The sequence below is a fragment of the Larimichthys crocea genome, chromosome XIII (assembly GCF_000972845.2).
Source record: "Larimichthys crocea isolate SSNF chromosome XIII, L_crocea_2.0, whole genome shotgun sequence".
Classification (NCBI taxonomy): Eukaryota; Metazoa; Chordata; class Actinopteri; family Sciaenidae; genus Larimichthys; species Larimichthys crocea.
The window spans coordinates 26,673,503-26,695,441 of NC_040023.1; the positions used below are offsets into that span (position 1 = coordinate 26,673,503).

General features: G+C 42.1%; 1 protein-coding gene across 2 annotated transcripts in view; it reads left to right on the forward strand.

Moving 5' to 3' along the window:
• The window catches only part of zfpm2a (zinc finger protein, FOG family member 2a), a 114,480-nt gene that overhangs the window by 26,612 nt on the left and 65,929 nt on the right, over positions 1-21,939 (forward strand). For both annotated transcript variants that reach the window (XM_019256594.2, XM_019256593.2), the window contains exons 2-3: positions 5,337-5,495; positions 12,408-12,509. In XM_019256594.2, the coding sequence (XP_019112139.1) occupies positions 5,337-5,495; positions 12,408-12,509 (261 nt within the window). The remainder of the gene's footprint in view (positions 1-5,336; positions 5,496-12,407; positions 12,510-21,939) is intronic.

Genomic DNA, 21,939 nt, shown 5'->3' on the forward strand with positions numbered 1-21,939 from the left:
GCGTTGAGTTGTTGACTGTTGATTGTAAGTGCCCGAATTTAGGAAGGCAGCCATTTCTAATCACGAGAATTACATTGCTTAGCAACCGGAAAATCAAGTTAAACAATACCATTGCTTATTCTTGGTCACAGACTGCGGCTCTGAGAACACATCAGTCTCCACTGAAGCTGTTCCACGCTCCTCCTAGCGCACACACACACACACACACACACACACACACACACACACACACTTATACACAAGCAGCCATTCACAGACAATACACGAACTGGTAATTTACTTTTGACTTGTGTTACAGCATTAGCTCCACATTTAGTTTGATCACAGTGTACAACTTGGAAAAAAAGCTTCTTTTTTTTTTTGTAACGTTTACGCAGTATGAAAAAAGATGTTTGAAATGAAAAATTCCTTTGAGGGTTCCTGTAGCATATTAAGCTATTAAGAGTTGCGTAAATGGTATCTATTTCATTACAGTGATCAAGGATTAAATTAGAGGCTTGAGCCCTGTAACATATACACTAAGTCTCCTCCAAGGCTGAGGGAGCCCTCTGCTTCCCAAAGGTCATTAGAGCTGAGGAGAGAGTATGGCCCCCAGTCTCTCCTTGCCTCTCCACTTTCTCCTCCTTCTCTCTCAGCCTTTCCTTTCCAACCCTTCGTGGAAGATGAGACGAAATTGTTTTTTTCCCTATCTTCACACTTTACTGTCAGGGAGCGAATGTTTATCCAGTTTTTTTTCCTTCCAGCTGTGGAGGTAAACATATGAATGTGTGTCTAAGTCTACCTGGCTCACAGTGTACAGCTACTTGCAACTTGAGACAGTCTAAGTCTACATTTCTATAATTCCTCCCACGCAGAAGTTTGAAGAGTCCTGCGGAGTATGTGTGTGTTCACCTGGAAGTGAGGAAGGCCCAGTATCAGTGTTGGCACAAAGGGCCAGTCACAGGGAGCGGAGCTGGCAGGGGCTGAGCTGCGTGGCCCTGTTGGATTTTGGGGCTGCATTATGCATTCATGTTTAGTCTCAGGTGCTACGTTTTATCCCCAGGCCAGCTTGGACACATTTTCAATGGACCTTTTGGATGAAAAACTGTATAGGTGGGAGCAAAAATGATTTCCATGCTTATAGAGATCTGCCGCTTTGTTCTGTCAGATTCAATTACCTCACCTCTAATTAGGGAGCTATAGAGGAGGCCGGGTTTGTGATCCACACATCACACTGTGGAGCTTGCTGATAATGTGAGGTATCGCTATCACAGCCCGGCCACAAGCTCCCCACATTGCGGACGGCTGAAAAGGCATGCCATGAAATTAGCAGTAACTCATACAGTTTTGCACATACACACATATTTGTTTAGTGCTATTCTTTTTTTTTTCTTTTTTCTTTTTTACACGTGAGTTTCCGAGGCAAGGTTGGCACATCTGTGTTTCCATTTTCTGTTTCAGCCCACTAAGGCACAGACTCGTAGTGTTTTCCTCAAAGATATTCTCTTTCCACCACCTCTGTCTGTACTTCTCTCTTCCCTGCTCCCCTTCCTCTGTGACTCATTAATCCTCTGTCCATCATATGGTCTCAGAGTATCACCCCATTTTATAGACTCAGTGGGGGCATTACCATATCCCTCTCTGGAGCTCCACTCCGCATGGCCGATCCCTATCAGACAGAGGCCATGCCATGAACAAAAGAGCTACTGTGATCAAGCCTGCATTCAGCTACCAATGTCTCTATTAGCATTGGCTGCTCCTGCCTGCTGCTCCTGCCTGCATGACTGTTTGAACAGGGCTGAGATTTCTCTCTCTGGTCGGCAAAGGAAGAGTCTGATGAATGCGGATGATACAGTTCAGGGCGGAGGGTGTGGATGACAGGGCTGCGGGGGGTGCAGGGATACCTGGACACTGACCCTGATTAAGAGGAAGTTCACACAGGGTGCAGTTTCCTAAAACACCCTCTTAAAACTGAGCAGATATGAGTCTTTGTGCTGGGATGATTTTAGCTTTCTCTAGAAAGCCAAGCTCGTGAATTAGCACCTAAGTCTGAAGAGAACAGCTGTCAGACTGTCAGAGTAAAGATGATTATTGAAGGACTGCAGCTAATAATTGTTCTCTTAATTAATCTAATGATTATTTTTTATGATTAATTGATTCATTGTTTGGTTGAGTGGTTGGAACATTTTCTTGGCTTTAAATTAACCTGGACATGAATTTTAAAGAATTTAATCAAAGAGTGATTTTTTTCCCTCTCGTATTGTTTCATCTGATGGACTGAAACGGTTAAAGTATCCAGAATTTTACAAGGAAAAATGAGAGTAAATTTTCTGTAGCAGTACACAAACGATTTCTACTCATATTATTTATTTATTATTATTGACAGGTTACTTTAATACCCTTATCAACCTCAGATTTATTTGGGATCCAAGCTGGGAACAGCCCACTCAGTAATGGGCAAATTAAGTGAAACATGCTCATCACAAGTTCTGAGAGCACAAAATAACATCTTGAATTATGTATTTTGTCTGACCGAATGTCCAAAAGCCAAATATATTAAACTTGAAATGATATAAAACGAGAGAAAAGAAGCAAATTATGAGGGCTGAAATTATTGAATGTTTGGCATTTTGGCTGTAGAAATGATATTGTTTTGATCAATCAAATATTGTTTGTTGATTAGCTAATGAATTTATCATTTAATCACCGATTTGTTCAGAAAGAAATGTAACTGATTAGATATGTACTTGAAACTTCAAAACACTAGAATAGTTTAAGACGCCCACATGGGGCAAAGAATCTCAGGGATTATACTAAGAGGGCAAGATAGATAAAATAAGTGAAACACACAACAGAGATTTCCAAATAAGTTTCCGAAACACTGTTGTGTGTGTTTCTCACGTGTGTTGCTTTTACAGTGTGGGTTGTAATGAGCGCACCATTTTAAAGCAGCAGCGTTGTTTTCTGTGGCGACGTGAAATGCAGACACTCTCCCCGCGGTGTCATTGGCCATCTGAACTCCAGAGGAGGCTTGATAAGAGGGTGAAGCAGCAGACATTCCTCCGGCTCAATTCGTCAGCAGACCCTATAGAAATGCACCAACAAGCGCGGGTCACACAGTGAATGTGACAGGATTTTAAACAGTACACAACTAAATATAGCAGGAACGCCACTATCAGAAAATGAGTTAGGAGTGTGGTGCTAGTCGTTTAGAAAGTCATTATTCTTATCATTGCTGTCTCTGAAATAATTTCAGGTCTCTCCATGCAATAAATACTGTATAATAAACTAAACATGTGAGAATGCACACAAACTTTGGTAATCTACGCAGTCCCCAAGAAGTAGCCATCAGGCCCCCTTTAATGTCTCTGACTGGGTGGAGTATTTCATTTTTCCATATTCAGGAAGGCCTCCGGTATCTCCATCAGTTTGAAAATGCTCCATTTAGTTACTATCTGTTAGAGTGGGGAAGTGAGATGCCCTTATTCTGAGTCTATTAAACCTCAATTCTATCTCATCTTATCTACCTAATCTTTGTGTCTTATTGACCATGAAGTTTATCTTTAATCTCCCTTTACCCTTATTATCACACAACACTGTGGGTCTATTTTCTATGGTGCAATAGTGCTGCTGTAACAAGAGGAAGAATCGTTTAGTTGTACACACAGTTCTTATTCAGCTGTGTAATGGAATGTGTACAGAGTGTGTGTATAGAAATGTATTTCCCCGCTTTCTTTCACACTGTCTTCAATTGCCTTGGCAGGAGCTTTTAACGCCAGTCATACAATCTCCCCTTGATACTGCGATATTTATCTCTCAGTATCATCTTAAGTGATGGTAGACTCATCGAGTCACTTCACGCCTCACTTCACTCCTCAGCGAATCAGCAGAAGGCATCAGATAAGATCATAAAACTGTATCCTAATTTAAAAGCAGTACTCTGCCTCCGCAGTGTCTATTAGAGATCTGTGTGCTAATTCTTTTCATGTCTGGGGCTCCTGCAGATGTAGGCCTCTACAAAGGAGTAATTTATAAGACTAATGAAAAGAGCAAGCAGTTTGTGGACATCAGGGGGGTCTTTTATGAGGCTCGGTGCAGGAAGAAAGAGAAACAGGAGAGGCACACCAGCACCACTTTCTGAACTGAAATTATTGCTTTATTAAAGCTGAGGGACTCACTCTTGCTACAATAGAACAAACACGTTGAAAGGTGTCGAGAGGATATCAGTGCACTCTGTTTGAGCTCCAGGATGATGCACAAGAGGCTGCAACACAGCTCATGTGTGACAGGCAGAAACGGAGACAGCATCCACATCTAGCAGGCTGCGATGGCAGCACTTTTGATATGATTATTCAGTTTAAACACAGCTCGAGAAGGAGATTTTTTTTTTTAGGGGGGGAGGTGGAATGGTGCAGTTTTTTTATTTTTTTGCTTGGAGTGCATTTCAAATATAAACTAAACTAAACTTAAAGTGTTCCGTCACTTCTTTGCTATGGTAATTCATGTGCAGACACTGGAGACATGTTTTGGTTTGGAAGGAGAGGTGTGCAAGATGCACATTATCTTAATAACATTCAAATGCCGGGTGAGATTTTTCAGGACTAATACAATTCAGGTAGCAGTACAGTAATTCCATCAACGCCCTTGATTGAAGCAAAATGGTAATATGCAAATACCAAAAAGAGATGTACAGCTACAAGCAAAACTCTGAAATCATTTAGATTTAAAGAAATAATATTGCACAGAGGGGGGAAAACATTAATCACACGGAAAAGTGTCTCCTTTAAGATTGCACTGGTGTATTACCCGGAGGCATGGAATGTAAATGGAAAATCAACATTGTACCCTGTGATAAGGCTAACAAATTAATAAAAGTATTTTCTTTCCTCCTCCCATGCTGATGCCTGTATGAAAAGTCTGGAAAAGAACTTCTTTTCTTTTTTTTTTTGTCCTCCCTCTCGCCTGTGTGAGGTTTGTTTTGCAGGTAGTGGGATTAAAATCAACGCTCACCTTGGCTGTATGTCAGCTTGTTTTTCAGAAAGTGCACTGTCTCAAAGGGCTTTTTCAATAGCTACGTTGTATAATGGAAAGACCTTTGTGAAATATTACTGTATAATAAAATTATTTATTGATGCTTTTTCTGTACTATATATCTGAGCATGGGTTGTATAGACAGTGCAGTGCTTTTGCATTTGTAGCATCTCAACAAAAGAAACAAAGAGAAAGAGAAGTTGTTTTTTTTTGAGAGCCCGAAGGATGTGATGAAACTGCTGAACATCTCCCTTGTGTGTGCGTATGTGTGTGTGTGTGCGTATGTGTGTGTGTGCGTATGTGTGTGCGTATGTGTGTCCCCTCAGGTCCTCTGGAGGATGGCCTGGAGGAAGAGGAGGAGGAGTGCGTCTCCGAGGAGAACGAGCTCCTGGCCAAAGACGAGTTCTCGGTGGAGGAGAACTTCTCCGCCGAATTCGAGACTGAGAACATGAGCTGTGAAGACATGGAGTACTTCTGCAACAAAGGTGGGGATCGTTTACTTATTCTAAACCAAAAACTCTTCTCCACCAAGTGTAAAGTGCTCTTTTAAATACCTAATCTAAGACAATATGTTAAGCCAACCCTCGTTCCAAGCATCAAAAATAAGTTAAACTCCTGCCAATGATGTCTAATAAAATTCCTCAACGTGTTCAAATCAAACCTGGCAGAACTTGTATCCACATGAGAATTTCTCCCGCATCACTGCCTACAGTTGAAACTACCCATTTTGATATTTGATCCCAGCCATCCACCCAAGAGCAGTGGTTTGATCTGAGAGAGAGATGGCATCGCCAACACTGGCTCTCCCTCTGTGATAGTGCTGTGAAGGTGTGCTACGGTACACCAATGCACTGGAGAGCGTCGCACTTCCCTTTGAGCCGGTGCTAAAGCTCTGTGAACACTCAGCAGCACCTGCTACTGCTCGGAGGTCCAGCACTATAAAGCGCCTTAGCATCGCCAAATGTGCCCGAGTCCTCTTTGAACTCCAATTCAATTAGATTGCTTCTTTGTATGTTTGTTTCATTTCGGTCACACCTTGCCATCACAGGAGCTAATTTGTGGTCTGCTCCAGGTTACAGTGTGAAGATGACAGACTTGTCCCGCCTCCCTCCCCCTAACTTCCCCCAACCCCCACCTCTTCCTACCCCCCGGTCGCGTGTCTTTCACTACCCCAGGTGTCCCCACTCTTACGGGCACACGGTTGCCATAAATTTGACTTTTTAATGAAGAACCAATGCTTTGAATGTCTGCCTCTTCCTTCTCCTTTCAAAGAGAAAATTGTTTAGAATTATTTCTTCACACTTCTAAACTGATGTGCCTCGTGGGATTACATTATTGAAGAAAAATAAATCTTTCATGTTTCAGGTAGGCTATGTTCCAGTAATCGTATCAATAATGTTTTCCTTTTGTTCTCCGGGAAAAGTTGAACGGCACAATTGTTCGGAAATTGCAATTACCAGCAACGCCTCGTTTGCTTTACCCTTTGTCTCTTTCGTAATGTGTCCCTACACAAACTTCAAAGTAAAATGTATGGTCTTGTAATAACCCACTAGCTATGAAATAGATGATGCAGTACACATTGGTGGCTACAGCTAGAAAAAAAGTAAGTAAAACTTCTGAAAATCTTCAAAGAACCTTGTCAGAGCCGTTTGATATTCCCATTGTTTTGGATAAAACCATGTGGGCCTCAAATCTCCTTTCCATGTTTATGAATAAAGTCAACACTAAATAGCAATCCCAAATGTCAAATACTACTCTTTGGCTAAACTGGTAATCTGTTCGTTGTCATACACAAGCCTTACTAGTCAGATTTTTTTTTTTATTACTTTGCTATCTAAGCTTACAGTAGCTAAGTCTCCCGTTGCCTCCTAAGACCCAAATGATGTACTATCCACATTTCTTTTTTCCTCATGGCAAGTTGTGTGCAATCATCAGGTGTAGCCATTTTCCCCATGATCCCTTCCTCAATTAGATCTATTTAAAACTAATGTCGCCGTGGCTTAAATTTACCCCACTTATGTGAAATTGGCGTGAATTAAACAGGACGCAATCCTGGCGGCATTAAATGGTTTAAGTGTGTTATTCCTCGACTATAGGAGGAAAAAGAGAGCCCCCTTGATTAACTAAACCCTCTCAAATGTGATGGCGTGCTGTAATTAGCCCTGTGCGGACTTGAACGTGGGTTTTAAAGCAGCCACTCATCCCATGGCCTTTATCTTCTGCTGCTTCCCGGAGAATAAGGTCTCCCGTGTAAGGTTCCTCCACTGAGCAGTGACTCTCTGGTCTTAGCTTAGCCTTGTATCTGTGTAGTCACTCTCTGAAATGGGCTTGTCAGGGGGACCTAAAACCTCCATTAAAAGTTTCAGTCTATAATAGGTATTAAAAAGCTGTAGGAACACAAAGAGGAGTACCAATTTTCATTAACATATGAAGCACTTATTAACTTTGATCAGAGTGCGGTGAAGTAGCAAAGCCGCTTAAAGGCGCAAAGGTCAAGAAGTTGAATGCCACCAAAGACTCAGTCATTTGCCTTACCCTTGCAGAAAAGGGACTCCCCAGATAAGTGCATGGAGCACCTTGACGTCCCATCTTGGTCCAAGGCTTGGGAACCTCTAAATCGGGTGATGGTTGACTCTATAACATGTTTAGTTAATGGAGTCAGGGCTTTTGATGTTTTTTTTGTTTTTTTTGGAGCTTTCATGGTTTGGTACAGCAGCCTGGTGGCCTTTGCAACATTAATGTTAAATCTCACTGATGCTAAACTGTGAGTATAATGCATTTTCAGGCAAAAAGAAATGACATAATCCAACACATTTTCTGCAGTTCCAGCTGGATTATCTGTATCCTAAACATTAAGGCTTGTGACCCCCAACACAAACTACTGTATCTGCTTGCTACATCAACAGTTGCATACATTCGCTAGAGTCACATTTTGGAAGAAGGACTTGTAGCAGAGTATTTTTGCACTGAGGTTTTCTATTGTTACTTAAGTAAAGAGTCAGACTCCTTCCACCACTGCCCCCAATAATTATGTTGTCAGTGACGCTCAACACAATGTTACTGAAACAGCATACTGTACAGGGGTGTGAAATGAAGCAGCTTGATAGAATAGTGGAACCCCAGAGAGAAGGAGCACTGTTTTAATATACGTGGTATTCGAGGGGTCTGCGTACCTACTGAGCCACAAAAAGAGCACATATCTAAGGAAATAACCTTGTCTTTTCCTGTGATTAAAACCTTAGAATCTTGCCTCGGACAACTTCTCCTGCTCGGTCAGTTTCACATTTATGGAGCTCTGTTTGTGAAGAGCGCACAGTTGGCTCCGCAGCAAAGATTTATATTCTATTGACACACCTGGCGCCATAATTGTAAGAAAGATACCTCTTTTATATAGTGGCATCTTTTTTTACTGAAATTGTGAAATTTCACCTTGCTGTTTTACCCCCTCTTTTATTGTTGGCTATCCGTGAAGTTCAGCACAGGGTGTTGCCACAAGCTGTTCCCTTTGTGCGTTCCAAGTGTTGTCTGATGACAAATGACTTCCTTAGTTAGCTCTGACAGTAAATTTACATGTCATTTCATGTGTCTTATTTCCTCAATGTGAAACATTTTTTTTGGTGTAGACACGTTGAATGTTTTTTTTTTTTTTTCAGCTTAAGCTACTTGATTCTGAGTGTTTAAGTGCCAGGATACATCAAGCACAACAAAATGTGAACATCTAGCACTCTTCTTCAGCCTTCTCCTCAAATTAAAGACATTATAATGTGGGCAGAAACGTTTTTATCACAGTAGGAGTAAAGCCGAGGAGTGCATACGCAGGACTTAACATAGCAAATAACAAACCCACCTTGACCCGTCAAGTAACCTCTCAGTAAGTAATTTGACTTGCAGCGGTCAGAGACGTACAGTAACAAACAGAAAGTGGCAGAATTAATTATGCCATTCTTTGTGTAACACAGAAGTAATCAGAATCTCCAGCAACACAGGAGGAAGATCTCCTTGGCGCTTTCGCCACAGCTGCCAGTGCCCAGAATGGTAAATGTGGAATTTTAATGCACAGTTGATGCTGGAGAATATGGGGAAATGCTAATTTGTGGTGCGATAAGATGAATCGAGTCATCCCTTTAGCCCCATTTGACTCAGTGGAGGAAATTAATCATTAATGTTTGTTAAGTATGACAATCTAACTGGGCCAGATCTACATGCTCAGAGACTGAGGCAGAGCGAGATAAAGACCCAGGCTGCAGACAGGGAGGAAAACTGCCAGATTCTGTAATGATGGGAATTTATTGGCATTTAAAGAGACAGTGGCAAGGCATTTCACTAATAGCCTCCCTCCATTGGAGTGCTCTGCCTGCCACAAATTGCATGCAATTCAAACCTATTTTTCAGATAGCAGGGAAGTCTTACAGCTATGCTTGACTTTGGTGAAAGAGGTTGCTTCCTGGAATTGACTTTATCTGTTGCAGCATAATCTGCATCAACAACCAAATATGCAACTGACTAGCACTACTACAGCTGGGGGATAGTGGTCCCCCCACTAATATTACATTCTGTAAATCACTGCCAAGCTGCAATACTAGCAAGATTGTGATGGGTTTAGAAAAGTGGCAGTGGGTTAAAGTCACTGAGCCTAGAATTCAGTAACATATAGAACTGTGCAATCCCATATGAAGACTTAAAAATACTTATACTCCATTTTGCAGAAATTGCGACCTGTCTCTAGACTCAGTGGTCAGGATTAGAGTGCTCTGAGCTCCTTAAAGTCGCACATGAGAGATTGACATTTTCAAGGGCTTCCTTGGCAGAGACAATGCTAAAAGGGAGAGAAAAAGCCAATATGACTTTGTTGCTACCTTGCTCCAGGAATTGTGTGTGTAAATCGCCTATAAGCTTATTGACCTGAATGCATAGCACGCTGCGTGTGACTGCGATTTGGCGAGAGAGCTGTCCTTTGATAGAGCAGCGATAGGGCTGATTTTAACAGCTCACTGGCTCCTCTTGCATGCCCGCCAACCCTGCACCCAGCAGGCCGCCTCGCCTCCCCAACCCTCCCCGTCCCTTCTGTTCTGTTCATCCTTCTCTCACTCAACCTTAAGTATCTCCATTTGATTGCACAGGGAATGGAACCTAAGCCAGATGTAAATTATGATCGAGGCGATAATGTAGAGGATGATCATTGACAATCTGTCTTTCTTGATAAGACAGCGTAGGGTTTCAATTCAAATGGCAGAATATCTATAACTTATAGTGGACCACTGTGAATGGAGTGGAGCACTGCAATCAATCTGTACCTATATCAGAAAGGTCAAAATTATCTTGGCGTTTAAAGACATAAAAATGGGTCTCCATATTTGTCTGTATTCCAGGTTTTATCAAAGCGTACTGTAAGCAAAGGAGTCCTGCTCCAGTGCTTCTTCCCCTGTGCTGCTTTTTACTAGTGACATTTGTGCAAGAAACTTCATCAAAGCCCTGTGACATTGTTCCCTGTGAGGTTGCCTGGGCGATTGTGTTTAAAATGCATTGCAAACTGTGTTAGATAGAAGGCAGAAAATCCTTAATCACTGCTTAATTAAGGAATCATCTTGTAGCTTCATTTCCCGGGCTGTAATTAAACACTTCCAATACGTTTCGTTACAGGGCTTAACATGTTCGCCTGAGATCAAGGTAGTGCCTTTAATGTTATCTCGCCAGCTTTTTTTAAACTCCGCTCCATTGGAAGGAACTGTTGATATACGCCTTTGTTATCCTCGTCATAATACGAGCCTAGTATGCTAAAGAGGTTCTTCAGGCCCAACAATAAATACTGGGGGAATTTAGTTGAGTGGGCTCCCTGATAATATACTGGGTGAGGGAAGGAGTGGGGGGAGAAATCACCGGCCCAAGCAGACACTTGCATAAGCAAAACTGGGTCATAATGACCTCATGTACTGTAAGTAGGACATTTCTGCAGACTTCCCTTCAGTATTACTTTTTTCTTCGTATACATCTCCTCTTTTGGCGCGGAGCAGAAAGCTGACATCCTTTCGGCGATGTTTGCTACCTTCTTTGAAGTGAGCCACGTCCAAAAAAAAAAAAAAAGAAAGAAAAAAAAAGCTAAACAAGCATGATGTGTGTGCTTGATCTGGAGATTAACCTAACTGAGGATGGACGGTGCTGGAGTGAAGTAGTGTGCGTGTCCCGTGGCAGTTGTCACTGGAAGTGTGATAACTAACACTCTGAAATGCTTTTTGGAAGCTGTGGGGGGAAATCAGATACACATGTGGTAAACAACCATATGACAACAACATGTATGTATGTCCTTTCATATTTGGTGATACATGCTGTTTTTCGCTGATTTATTACGTGCTGTGTAAGCCACATCTTAACGATATATTGTCTCTGTCATCCTAATATATTCACATTTAAATCTAGACATCCATCCCTTTTTTTCCCTTATTGAGCGTATGAAGTGCAGTAATCCATTGTAGTAATCCAGGCCTGTCCTTGACCGTCCACTATTGGGTTTAAAACATCAAAGGGATGAAAACGATATGGTGACAAAAGTGAGAGAAATGTTCCTCCACAAACTATCAACCACCACTGCATGCCCCAAGCAGGTTTGCTCTTACTTGCTTAAGTTTGGACACAGTGCAACCACTGTGTCAGCCACATTGGATTTATTCAGAGCACCACACTAGGGGCACCTACTAAGCGCTGATTTATGTGCCTATAAACTTTGAGTACAAACTGTGCTTACTGTAGACATTCAAAAATAGATATTCTTTTACTGTAAGTGCATCAAAGAGCGTTCAACAAGAGTGTTACCGCTTTGCACTCAGAGGCGGAGTCTGTTTAACAAGGTCTTTAAGCACTTACACCTTCGAGAGAGATACCCAAATATCCCTTAGCATGGTCCGTGTGTGCCCCGAGACTGTAAATCAGCCCTACATCCTATAACACACATTCTAGCTTGCTCCACAATAGATCAAACGGTAATAAATAGCCACCTCTCTCCCACACATTGCTTTCCTTCCTGTTCCATGGGGCTTCCTCCTGTTCCTGCAAGCGCTCATGGGAACTCCTTTTACATAAAAGTATGCAGCTGGATCTGGTGAGCTGAGAGCAAATGTACATATACAGAGAGCTATATATACACACAGTTTCGCACAATGACAATGGCTCACATGACTTCAGATTGTGATTGCTCAAATATTAGAGCAAAAGAGTTATGAAGCTACATCATTTTTTTCTGGGATAATATCCAAAGTCCTAAGAATCTGCCCTTTGGAAGGGCAGCACAGTCCATAACACAGTGATTAATTAAATTAGGTGTCTGAGCATTAAATTTGGATCGAGTGCTGCTCACTTTGTGTCTTGTGTGCTTTTATAAGACTTAATCTTTTTCTGCCTTGCAGGAGAGGAAGATGGCAACCGAGAAGCAGGAGAGTCGGAGATGGACGGGCAGGGAGAGAAGACCAGGCATACCGCGGTGGGGCCGGATGAATGGGATGGTCCGAGTAAGTCCAAGTCTTCATGTCACTTTGCTAGATAGCCTCTTGCTGCCATCTGAGAAAGTCATTGTAACTAAACTGCAATGCATGTCGCATAGTTTTTGGTAAGGTATTGATTTTGGCATTGAACAGGATATGAGCAACAGTGTATTTGAAGAGAAGAAGTAGACACTTGTGTGTCTTGTATAGTAACCATAGATAAGTCATAAGTAAGCAAGCTGCTTTAACTGAATGTACACCCACCAACAGTACATTAAATGAACAACAATTGCATGCACACAAAATCTTTTCATTTTAAAGACACATACAATGCAATTCAGATGTTGCTTTTTTGAGTTTACAATATTTGTTTTTATCTTCTTTTATGCTTTTACCTAAAGTAACTTCATGAAAGTGATGGATAATACATTGAACGAGATAGTTGCACAGCAGTTACTGCTCAGCAATAGCCTGCACCCACACTGCTGAACACACAAAATATGATTCCTTTTAATGCATAAAATGACCTCAAGAATTTATTGCAGGTACATGCGTTTGAAAAAAGGGAGCGAGAGACAGAGAAAGAAAAAGAGGGGAGAGAGAGAGAGCGAGAGAGGGAGAAAAAAAGTGGATTTGGGCAAGTTGTGCTTGCTAGCTCGAAGCCCCCCGGGGTGTGTATTTTATACTGACAGTGAATCAGTGTTATCGCACCTATCAGATAATGCATTTATCATTAAATTTCACATTTGCATTTAAATCTGGGGAAGGAAATGAGCATTGCTGGCTAAAGATAAGAACGCTGGGACGACAGTAATAAACCATCACTGTGATCAGTCAGGAGACGGGGCTGAGGGGGTCAGCTCAGAACTATGGGGGCCATGACAAAAAGAAGGCATCACATGCGGAAAAAGGCCCTTTTGGGCGAGAAAATGCTGAGCTTAAAAATACTGCTTTGAAAAGGAGGGATGGATGTAGCATGACTAGATGTATGACTGACTGTAATTATCCGTCCTCCTTCTACTTAGCCATCAGAATGAGAATTAGAGGCTCAGAAACACACTGCTGGACAGGCAAGCAGGGAGAGAGAGAGGAGGGAGACTTGAGTTTTACGGGAGTAAAGTGTCTCTTGCATACACTGAGGATGGCTGAACTGCAGAGGAGATGATGTGAGACATGATGCCCATTTCATGTTTTACTAGACCACAGCCCAGAGTGGTTCCGAGTTATCAAGTGACATCCAGTTTGAAGACTTCAGCACTGTGTCCTAATCTCTGCTGTATTACAAACTGAAAAATGGAACTTGGCACATGGCTGCATCCAAGTTAAAGTAGCTTTTCTATATGTACTGTATACAATCCAGCCAGCTTTATCAAAGAGAAACAGACATTTTGTAATCAACATGTTTCCACCAATGTAACTTTCTTGACATCTCTATGATATACCAACCAATTAGTAAGTGAATTACACTGAGGCAGCCATGCCCCTCTGTTTTCTCAATGGGCAGCATAGAGTGGGCAGAAATTAATCTTGGTGCATAATAATGCCATTCACTCTCCCATCATGGCTGCCATGAAAGGTCATTTCCCTTTTTAATTTTTCCCATTGTGCTGGAAAAGTCAGATGGGCATGTTATAATTTGAATAAAGAGGGGAATCAGACAATCAGATAGGAACGTTTGAAATGACATGACTTCCTGTTCAAAGCGATTAAAAGCAAATTTATTTAGTTTTGCGACTGTCTACCCTTTAATCTCTTTGTAAATGTTCAGATAGTTAAGCATTCAGAAGTTCTTTGTTATTCTTTGGCTTAAGTTTAAGCAGGTGTGATTATGATCACCAACAGATAATTTTTAATCACTGCGCGTGTGCATCTGAATAGGATGTGTAATGGCCGTTACATAAAAAGAGAGTGAAGCCTTTTAATGAGGTGGGCTAACTCGGAACATGCCCACCTGCTTTGGTGATTCTATTGAAGCACCTCCATACCTTTTCCCTTTTGCTGAGTAACAACAAAAGCCTTTACAATCTACATCCCTTAATTGAACTTTTTTTTTGTCCCTGCGTTTCATCTCCACTTTAGTAACTCATGTCAAGTGCTGTCCACGATTGCCCCCTGTTCTCTGATTGTCTTTCTGTCTGGAACAGCAGAGAACCGCACAGAATGACTCACTATTAATCTGATAGCTGCCTCTTCTGTGCCGTTCAGAGTGCCGGGTCTCTGATGTGGAACACCCAGCGAGTTCCCTTTCTCTCCCCTTGTCTCTACAAGTATGTCCTTAAGCAAATCTGCACACTGATCTTCTGTTTCGTGTTCATTTCTCGTCACGGATGTTTCGCAATCAGCCGCTGATTTGCGAGATAGCGTGTCATGCTATTCTATTCATTTTCATGGACGGGCGGTGATAGGAATCTGACTCTGTCTCTCTCATTCTCTCGCACTCGCTCTCCTCTAGGCTAATTGGGAATGGTGTGTGTTAGCTAGCTAACTCTTCTAATGAACTTGTTCTCAGCCTTATCTAAAGGCTTGCTCATGTAAACTACACCCCCTTATGAAAGTCATGAAAATCCAGCGTTCGTTAAGAGCGCTGTAATTGTGATCGCTGTCATTTCTGCTAAAAGTGTTAAGCCTGTAAAATACCATTTGTTTCAGCAGTCATACATATGGTAATCTACTTTTAAACTCCTGGAGACTAATGAATATCTGAAGCAGGAGGACTTTAACTTTACAAACTATATATTCCAGTCTGTCATGACCACCACTGATATGATGACGTTTGGCATCACACATTACACTCTTCGTAAAGCCCTTTACCTGGATGTATTGTAATGCAGCATGTACACATGAACATACTCTGCATGTTTCAGGCAAATCAAGTGTTCATAAATAATTTCCACAATAGGTACAGAATATGGTACAATTTCACGTCACCGTCCACCAAATTATACATTAGTCTTTACCTTCCTGTTTGCAGAATAAAACTTTATTAAAGGGACATTCCATCAAGGCTAATGATGATGTCATCAGTGTTATTTCAAATTGATCTTGGAGATCTTGAAGCCTATAACTGGGGTTATGAACATTGAAAGAAATGGGCATTAAAGAGATGCATACAAGAGATGTGATTGAGTTGCATTATGGGGAATGTAGGAGCTAATGTTTAGGGGCTTGACCTGTACTTAGAACATTAGATACAACATCTAAAATAATGATATGTAAAATTGAAATATTATAAATCATCAATTAAAGTGCACTCCTTACCTTCCAATGTTAGGTACTTGTGCGTCATACACAGTGGTGGCATCATGATCTAAGATATTGTAGCAAATACAGGTAAAATAAGGCACACAGCAAAGGAGGAGATACAGAAGAAGGAGATGAGTGTGACAGAGAGGTAACAGAAGCCATGTGATCACCTTGTCCACAAATCTCTTCTCTTGGCTGTGCCTGACGACCGGCTTGCTCAGCTCCTGATGCCAGCTGGGCATCGGCCAGGGCAAGGCGGGGGTCAGCTGAAGGAGTGGCCATCTGAGAATCTACCTGACGGTCAGACACAGACGGAGCACAAGCAAAGAGAAACCCCACACCCCCGCCACCGCCACCTTAAAAATGATATCCATTTTCATCCCTTCTTTCCCCTTTCAAGACATCAAACATGTGCACGCTGAAAACGCAGCTTCACTCAGATGTAAAAACTCTCGAGTCTCATTTTTGACTCCAGCCAACCCAGAAGGATCTGTGGCCGATCCGTCTTCTGACAGTCTCCCCCACAGAAAAGAAAAGAAAAAAAAAAACAATAGCCATTTCAGGTTTAATGCACATATGTCATGCTAGGAGAATTGGAGGACCAGATGGCCACGATACTGTGGCAGGTGCCTCAACAAATGTTTGCGGTTGCCCGTGCTGCTATTTATATCGTGGTGAAACACAGACACGCAAATATTTGCAAAAGGACAGTGGGCCCTTTCTGTTCGATGTCAAAGTGATCACCGGTATAAACAGATGGGATTAAACCTTTTGGGCATCAGTCACCTGAAATTTGAAATTTCCTCAGTTCATCTAAAGAAACTTGAGGAGAAACAGGAAGATGCTAAATGTGGAAGGTTGTGGTCTCTTTATTGAGAAGTTTAATTCACCTTCACATCTGTTTAACAGCTCATAATGTTCATATTTTTGCAATTTAGTTGCAAAAGCTTTTCAGCATTTGGCCCCAGCTAAACTGACCAAAACTTCAGTACAAACACAGCGAAAAAACTTTTAAATTCTTGCAGAGCGACAGTCCATTTGAGCACAGTTCAGTCAGGTTGCTCTCGGTAAACAAGGCATTTTCTAACTCAGCACCCAAGTCCATTATAAAGTCAGGGTGTCGTCAAGGAAGGAGGGGCGAGCCGAAATGAGGGAGAGAGACAAACGGAGCACCCAGATGCAGATTAGGCTGCAGAAGATGAGGGTGTAAAAGGGATTTAATGGTAGGATGGATTAGAGAAATCCTTGTAACAATGTTAAATAATTATGGTTCCAGCCGAGATCAAAGCGCCATTGATTGAACCCCTCAAGCCTTCAGCACACAGAGTCTTGGAAAGCAAAGATTGGTAAACTAGTGCTCAGACCACTCTGGCTGCTCCAGTTAAATTGGATTGGAAATATTAGGATATAGATGAATCCTTCAGGAGGCTTTCGCAAAGCTTTTGTCACCGGAAATGTAGCTTGGGAACGGTATGAAAGGTTTGATAGTGTACTGTCTCGACAGAATCATAAGACGAGGGTGTCGCAGCTGTCTCCACTGATACCTAAGCGTTTTAAGTAGACTTATAGACACACTTGACTGTTATATCAGCAAACTGAAAACTTTCAGCGCAGGCTTTCATTCAAGGTTTTATTTTTTTTCCCCCCTCGTCTTGTAATCAAGAAATTTGGACGTGCATCATGGCAATTCTCTCTCAGAAAAAGGAGGGTTTTATCTCGCTCCTCCAGGGGTTTATTCAAAGTCTTCAGACAAGTCTCACAAAACATGAATGACACTGAGATTGCTGATACTGATGATGAAAGTCCATCATCAGCTTCTCTGTAAGTTCTGGGCCCTGAGTGATGTAAAATTAAATTGCAATCAAAGTGCTATGTGTAAACATTGTGCGCCTCTTTTTCCCCCCCACATACATTTCATTTTTCTTAAGAGATTGCTGATGAAGGCTTTATACTATGTGCATCACCTGTGTGCAGAGGCAACACCCTCCCCCACCACCACCACACACACACATACACACACACATACCGTCTTCACAAATTCACAATGTGTGATTATAATGATGAAATATGCAACAAGAGATTAGACAAATCACTGTACTCCTATGCTGCATGGCATTGATGCAAATTTAGTCACTGATCCGCTATACTAAGAGGCTTTATGAAGGAACTTCATGGTTGTTAGTTATATAATCTAAAATAGGGCAAAATGCAATCACTGTTCTTATCATCTGAGGAAGATGTCACTATATCCGGTTCTAGTTTTGTGTGGCTACGTGGGATGTGGCACACTGAGAATGCACTTAATAAGATAATTCACTTGCAACCATTTTGTCCACATCTCAGCTGAATTTGTGTCCACTTACAATGGCATCTTTTTTTCTTTCCTTTTTTTTAAACTGTGATTATTATTTCACATTAACATTAAGTCCAAAGAATTCAGAAGAGAGCTGTTGCTAAATGTGAAGCTGCTGCTGGTGGTGGTGTTTCTGCCCCCAGGGACTTGACACCCATCGCGTCTTTCTTTAGCTCTCTGAATATGTTTGTTCTGCAATGCTTACCCTCCCAGGCGCTGTAGCTACACACGTTTTTCTAAGAGGTATCATTGTAATTGGTTGAATATTTGATGTGTGTATTTAGCATTAACATGGAGACACTCATGCAAGCAGCGCTATGGGGATATAATGCTGGGTAAACTCTGGATTGCTCAACTGAAACTTACTCGCATGTGGAAATTTTCATTTCTTTTGGCCTTTTTTAAATAAAACTACAAAGTATATTTAAGTGACTTTGGTTTGTAGTTCTTTTTCATGCATGGATTTTTTTTTTCTTTTTGCAAAATCTGAAAGTGCTCCAGATAGTGCTTCTTTTCATATGCATGACTGTTTTGCTTTCATTGAGTTTGGTGTACTCGCATTATTATTTGACCATAGGAATGCGCTCAGTCCCATCCAAGCCATATCTCTTCCAAAACCCCAACCCCCTAGTCTCTCTTTCTCACACACACACTCATGTACAGCCTTCACACTGATAGGTATTGATATCAGAACAGTGCCCCCGCATGTGAAGGCCTCTCGTTGGTGATGAACAGCTGGGACCAGCTTGGCCCGCTGGTCACGCCAATTCCACCTCCTTCTTTTTTTCTGTTTAGGGGTGGCGGGGGGTGGGGCCCGCTTGTCAAGTGAATTAAAATACCAAATAATAGTAATAATAATGATAATAAAAAGTTAATAAAAAATGGCATGTTCCTCCCTGATTGTGCGGGTGTTGTGGTATTCAATTATGCAATTTTCATTGGCATATTAATCATCTTTTCAACAAACAAGCCGCCGTTAATTAAAGCAAAGCATGGATAAAGACGTGTTGCCGGATCATCACTCCGTTTATCACCGCGCACAGACCCGCAGTTAAGTAAATTCAGACTGTGAGATGAATTTCAATGGTCTCCCTGTTTCTTCCTCTGTGTGTTTGTGCATGTGTGTGTGTGTGTGTAGTTAACCGCGTATTTATGCACATTGTGTTTGGAGGTGTGGTTCGTGACGTTTCATGTCAGTTTGTGTGGGAAATTGAAATCACACGTTACTAGCAGTTGAGAATTACTTTAATTGTTTAATAAAGACCTCCAATTCATGTGGGAGGATTCTCTTTTTCATCGTCCCCCTTTTTTCTCTACACAGATTTGAATGTGAAATGCTCTTTGATTATGACTACCACTGTTGAGATTAGTCAGACTGACTCAGGTGGAATGAATTTAGATTTATGCTTTGCCTCTCAGTGTATTTATGATTTGCCTCTCAGTGTACAGAGGAGGCCAGTGGAACTATATGACATCTCTGTACACACAGGACAGCTCTGTCCATTCTCCTTGTCTGTTTTTTTTTTTCCTCTGGCTTTTTCTGCCGCCTCTGTGCCATGCTCATTGGTGGGAGCGGATAAAGATTATTCAGGATCTGGTAAGATATGGGCTTCTCTAATCATAGCCCACTGCCTCTACTGTCATTCAGTCACTAAATAGAAGTAGGGAAAATGTCTTGGTGACAGGAGCAGCCAGACATGCAAGTACTTGAGTTCCGCCAGCAGAAAAAGAACTCAAGGCATCCGTAGACATGTCGCTTGTCCCTGTTCCTCATTGTGGAGCAACTTTATCAGCACCAGCCGCTCACCCACTTGCTAAACTGGAGGGCCAGTCGCCTCTTAACTTAAACATAAGATCTTTGTGGTTTGAAGCACTCGGCTGCTCTGCGCCCAATGTGGATCTGAAAGGCAAACACGACTCCAGTGTCGCCGTTGCCCATCACAAAATCACACCTCATGGAAAACTTGTTTCTGCTGTGTTAGCTCGAATCTAAATGCAGTCAAACAGACTGTTGCACTGGAGCAAGATCCCCCCCCTTCACCACCACCACCACCACCACCACAACCACTAAAGGAAAAAAAAGAGAGATGATGGAGAAAGAAAGAGAGAGAGGAAGAGGGAGAGTGGGAAATAGATGGAGATGGAGGAAAGAGAAGGAGGAGTGAGAGAGGGGGAGAGAAAAGTCAAAAACCTCCACATAACAATGCCGGAGAAAAATCAGAACATTTTCCACCGAAAGATGGGCCATTTCCAAATCCTTGTGCCCTATCAGACAAATTAAAGTAAATCAAGCATGAAATGAAGCAGAAGAGCCCGGAGATAAGGCTCCTTTAAGTCGTTTACAGATTAGGACAGAGAGAGAGAGAGAGAGAGGGAGAGGTGCATCTGGTCTCTGGCAGTGAAGGAGGCTAGTTTCTCATTTCACAATAGCAGCCTGTGTATAGGATTACTCTCCCCTGTCACCGACATGAGGAGCAGTGGGGGAATAGACGTCCACAAAATGTGTCTAAATATGTCCCCTCAGAAATGTTTTCCAACCAAAAACCTCTCAGTGTTGGCCAGATGTGACATGCGATAAACAAACGTGTTACACGCAGCGTTTGACCCGGTGTATCGTCCTGATTTGTTTGTTATTTCAGTCGCCTCTTCACCTTTTCTTGTGCTCAAGTGGCTTCATCACAGCGCGGCTTAAAGATTCAAATGAATTCAGGATTGGCTGAGCTGCGTCACGTGATTGTACGGCTGTCAGCTCCTATGCGCATGTTAAGCACGCCTCAGATCAGGTTTGGGGGAGGCGGGGAAGGGGAGGCGGCGGAGGTGGTGAGGGGGTGTTGCAAATTATATTCTCAAAATGTGATTTTGTTTTAATGTTGCATCGCAGTGGGTTGTTTAATATGTACGTCGTACTTCTATTTTCTGTCTTACATCAACAGATTAATTGCTGTTTTATTTTAGCACTCGCAAATAATCAAAACATAATTACGCAGCTAGTTGCTCATGGAGGAACGGTATTTTACAGTATACACACAGACACACAGGCAGGCACACAAACACACTCCCATTTCATTCATGCATGCATGCAAATGTAAACGGGAACCAAACAACCCCCCTCCGCACACCACACGCTTACTGACACACACACATACACACAGGCACCCACACAAGGCAAAAGGGTGCACCGCTCTTTGATGCCGCCCGTCGAGCTCTCGCTGGATTTTGTTTCACTCCTTTTCGTGTATCTTTTCTCGGAGTGATGAGAGGTGGGCTCGGCTGCGCCGCTCAGCTCGCTCTGAGAGAGACTAGATCTGGCCTCCGTCACCGGGTAGCTGCTCTCCAAAGCCGCGACCTTGACCTTCCCGGCCCAAGTCTTAGGTTTAGCTTCTTTATCACACTATCTCCAGGCATTTAAAAATACTCCTGAAACTCAATGATTTAACCCGCTTTTACGCTGTTCACATCAAAACTGGATGAAAAAAAAGCTTAATCCATCTTATCTGTTGACTGTCAAACTGCTCCGGCTAAAACCTACTCACAAAAGACAACTAGGTCACCCAGGAAAAAACAGAATTCCCCGTTACCCAGGGGAAGTTGCAGCCTGGTAATTGACTTGGGAGGAGATTCAGGAGCACTTTAAAAATAGTCTCGAATTAACGGCAGAATATCAAGACTCGGAGGTAGCTATGTTTACTTGTATTCCTTGCTAAAAAGTTGTTTGTTTAGATATTTCACAGCACAGCTATATGAGGATTTTTCAAACCAATCTCCGCATATTCGTCCTTCCAAATATAACTCTTTGTCATGCTGTGTTTTACACACTTTATTTATGACAAGACTGAAGAGACAAAATAGCAACTTCCCACT